Source organism: Pygoscelis adeliae, unplaced genomic scaffold (genome assembly GCF_000699105.1).
Source record: "Pygoscelis adeliae isolate BGI_AS28 unplaced genomic scaffold, ASM69910v1 Scaffold19, whole genome shotgun sequence".
NCBI lineage: Eukaryota > Metazoa > Chordata > Aves > Sphenisciformes > Spheniscidae > Pygoscelis > Pygoscelis adeliae.
Window position 1 is genome coordinate 109,034 of NW_008825533.1, and position 4,287 is coordinate 113,320.

At 42.9% G+C, this 4,287-nt stretch overlaps 1 protein-coding gene across 2 annotated transcripts in view; it reads left to right on the forward strand.

Moving 5' to 3' along the window:
• Positions 1-31: 31 nt before the first annotated feature.
• FAM151B (family with sequence similarity 151, member B) overlaps positions 32-4,287 on the forward strand; it is a 13,569-nt gene continuing 9,313 nt past the window's right edge. The window contains exons 1-2 of one of the 2 annotated variants that reach the window (XM_009331770.1): positions 32-137; positions 2,241-2,406. In XM_009331770.1, coding sequence (XP_009330045.1) covers positions 2,252-2,406 — 155 coding nt within the window. In that variant the 5' untranslated portion in view covers positions 32-137; positions 2,241-2,251. The remainder of the gene's footprint in view (positions 138-2,240; positions 2,407-4,287) is intronic. The other variant, XM_009331769.1, reaches the window with a different exon arrangement.

The window sequence follows — 4,287 nt, forward strand, 5'->3', positions numbered from 1 at the left end:
CGCCGCCGCAGGCGCCTGGAGCGAAGGGGTGGTGGATCACTTTCTGAGGTCGCAGCGCATCGGAGCGAGGGACGGGGCGGCCGTCAGGTGGTTCCACGCCGCGAACAGCAAGGCCCGAGCCGGGGAGGCCGCGAGAAGTAAGCGTGAGCCGCAGCCGGCCCGCCCTGCCTCGGGGTGGCTCCGCGTTAACGTTGAGGGTGGGCGGAGGGAGGGGGCCTGGTCGTGCTGTGGGGCGCTCCCGGTTTGTCACCTGGGCAAGGCTCCCGGTGTCTGGCAGTCCCGGCGAACCACCCGTCCGGCACCGCGAAGGCCGGCGGGACAAGGTGTGGAGGTGGAGGTGGTACCCTTTTATTAGGCAAACTCCTTTAGCTGTGAAAAGACAACCAGCTTCCAGGCGTGCGGGCCCTCTGTCAGGTCAGACCTTCAGATTAACAAAGCCCTTCATCACCCACCAGCAGACCAGAGCCGTGGTTAAGGAGTCTCCCGGCTTCATGCACTCGAGCTAAGCTTGTCTGGAGCGTTCCTCAGTTCACGTGTTGGCACAGCGGAACGCAAAAGCTGCTGCTGCAGGTAAAACTGCTTTCTCTGATGCGGTCGTACTGAGGTGAGACCGCAGCTCCCCGATGTGCCGGCCTGGGCAGCAGTGGTCAAGTTGTCCCTATTCCTTCCTGTTTGATCTCGTGGTAGGTCACCCTTCCCATTGTGCTGACACTTCTGTTTGTGGATCTGCTCTGGAAAAGAGAAAATGGAAATGACCTGATTAAAAGTCCGTCCGTCCATCCACCCTTCCATCCCTCCCTCCATCCAGTGAGGTTCGGTATCAGCGCTGTTAAAAGGGCAGCAGGCAGTGGAGCAAAACCTCATGGGAAACTACTGTGGCGCTCAAGCTGGCTTTGCCCCAGGTGCCTGCCCATTTTAGCAGCAGCTGCAGTGCTGTGAGGATAGGTGTTTGTGACGGCTTTGTCAGGGCTATACGGCAAAACTTGTCCCATCTTTCTGAAACAGTTAAGGATTTCCAGGTAGTTTTGGCCCTATATGGATGGATCTTGGATCTCGTCTGATAGGACAAGAGGAAATGGCCTCAAGTTGCGCCAGGGGAGGTTTAGATTGGACGTGAGGAAAAATTTCTTTCCTGAAAGAGTGGTTAAACATTGGAACAGGCTGCCCGGGGAAGTGGTTGAGTCACCATCCCTGGAAGTATTTAAAAGATGTGTAGATGAGGCGCTTAGGGACATGGTTTAGTGGGCATGGTGGTGTTGGGTTGACGGTTGGACTCGATGATCTTAGAGGTCTTTTCCAACCTTAATGATTCTATGATTCTATGATCTCCTCCTAGGTCTTTTTAGGACAGTTTGAAATTGTGTAATGTTGTAACACTCTAGGTAATATTTCTTGGATTCTACAGGAAAGTTTTATTACTGCTTTTCCCCCCTATTTTGTTCAAGATGATTAAAGTATTTCAGGTTATTTGTGAGCAGTTTATTTCAGTGAATTTTAATTTAATTTATGTGAATATTGGGGAAATATGTAATTTATGTAATTTTAAATGTAATTGCTTTTATTGACTGTATATTATTCTATTTTTTATTATTATTTCAGCCTAAGTAACTGTATATATTGAATTCTCTTCAAAGCTGGTAGCATTGCCCAGACTCTCGGCTGCTTCTCATTATAGAAAGCTGTTATCAAGAGCTTGCAACATTCCTAAGATTTCCACTCACTTGTCTTGCGTTTCAGCTACCATTTTCCTGGCAGGTGTTGCTGGCTGGCTGACTTTTTTTTAAAGTTTTGGCTGAGGTGGGTTGGTCATTTTTGAGAATGAAACAAGGGGAGTAACTCAGTGTCTGCCGATGATAAAATCTTCTGGTCACTTTTTCTCTAAAAGGCTTTGTCTGGAAGCCTGTTTTAAGAGGAAAAGATTTGAAATTTAGCAAGAGTGGGTTCACATTTTGGATATTCATTTTGCTGTTCCTCTGAAAAAAACGTGATTACTTGGCCAGACATATCTACAAAAATCAATTTTCGTGTGCTTCTAGATTTCTAAAGAGTTTAGTGACTAAAGTACCCAAAGAAGTGCATCTCTGTTGCTTCACAGACAGCAACTCATACTGGGTGATCTTTGTGGAGTAAGCGTGCACAGTCCCATGTAGAAACATGTGCCCTGTAATTGTCACTCTAAAGCAGACACTGGAAGTATTGGATTTGCTTCTGTTAGAGCGTTCATTTTTTTAAATCAACAGGTGATGTTCACATGATAGAGGCAGATGTTCTTCTTCGTGGTGGCAAGGAAGGAGATGGAGACCCTATCATGGCTCATCCACCTGAAACAGACAGTGACAACACATTGCAGGAATGGCTAAAAGAGATTGTCAACACAAATAAAGGCATCAAGCTGGATTTTAAGAGGTACCTCAAGTCAAAAAGATTGTAAATTGTTTGCGTTCTTACTAATTAACAATTTTACAGGTAGTGCTAACTATCTTTTGGTGACGGTAGACCAAACTTTTTCTTGTTGTGCAATTTAGTGTAATGCATTCCTTCCTGAACAGAAAATGAGGAAACGTGATCAGTATTACTAAATGCATTGCAAGAATAAAAGCTTTAGAAGTGTTTTGAACTACAAATAATGATTTCATATTCAGTGAATTAGTTACTGAGTTGCTACTGAGCGAAGTTTTCCCATTGGGAAAACTGAAATGATAGCGCCTATTTGGAAAGCTCCTATCGGTTTTCTGCTTGTGCAAAGAAATTGGGAAAGACAGCCTTCCGACTGGGAAGTCAGACAGTGGCTCCCAGGCTGCAAATGGGGCTGAGCTCCCTGGGTCGCTCTGCCTGGCAGCACAGCGGTCTCTCCGGCTGTCACCCAGCTTTCTTGGTGTCATTCTCTACCATGGAAGGGGAATGAAAGTGTCAAGGTTTTTCGAGGAGCTTCTGAAAAGCTTGCTGAAAAGCCAACTCCTGTTCCAGGTCTGCTGAAGTTCATAATAATTTAGAAATGTCATCCCATACCAGCATGAATATCGTTATTTTCGCAGAGCTTTCCCCTCCCCACCCCCCCGAAGGAGAGGAATACTGTTTCCTGATCAGCTCCAATACTAACAATGTATTGGGGATGTCTCAATTCAAGAATTAGGTGTATCCCTTTGAATATCTGATCTCGTACCACATATGATGTGGTGTTAGATTTCTTCAGCATGGTTTGTAATACAAAAAAGTTGTCTTGCTTTTTGTGTGGTAAGGTGCATGTATATTGAAGTAAATTCAGTTTCTTTGGCCTAACTTATTAACTAAATTTTCAGAGGTTCATTTAGAATTTTAATCATTAGCTGTTTCATTGTCTTTAATGGAAAATACACCTGAAAACCCCAAGAGAGATTGCCTTGAAAAGTTTGAAATGGGGTTCAAAGTGAGCTGTGATTTTCAGACATACACCTCTGCAACTCCTAACTTTAGCTTTGTCTGAATTTGCATGTACAATGTCTTATTTTTGCAGCAGATGGAGAATCCACCTCCTCATTAAAAAGAGCTTCATCAATGCCTAAGTATGCTATAGAAATGCAAAAAAAAAAAAGCTAGATAGTTGTAAAATGTGATTTGTACCTGTTGTTCTGTTTATTGCAATCACAGTTTTCATGTGAAAGTTCATGAAAATACAAAAGATGTGGGCAGGCTAAGTTGTTTTACTGTTACAGAATCTGTAAATGTCTGCCTGAACAGAGAAGGGAAGGGACAAGAGAAGTAGGCATTTGTTTGGGTTTGTTTGTTGGGTTTGGGTTTGCTGATTTTTTTTTTCACTTCAATTATTGTTTAATTTTAAAACACCTACCTCTTAGTTTTCCACAAGGAATTTCCAGCCAAGTGCAGTGATTTAAAAAAGCTTTTAAAATTATGTTGCATTAAAAAAGTCTAATTGTATTTGCATTTGCATGTATTTGCAAAAAAGTCTAATTTGCATTTGAAAAGTACAAGCACACAGTGCAGATATAGTCAAATGAGTGATAACAGAAATTGATGTTCTTTTGGATAATATTTCTTTGAATACCATTGCTGAAGTTTTGAAGATTATTTCAACAGTGCTTAAAAAGAAATATTTTGTATATTTCTACTCTGTCAGCTTGATTGACCACATAATCACATTTCCTGCTGGCAAAATTCATTTCCTACAGGAATGAATGTATTCTGCAAAAGGACTTCAGAGTCCTGCTTCAAAAATGCCAGAGTCATTCAACACGGAGTCAGCAACACATTTGAATTTTCCAAATGCTGTGCAATAAAAACAGTGCTCTC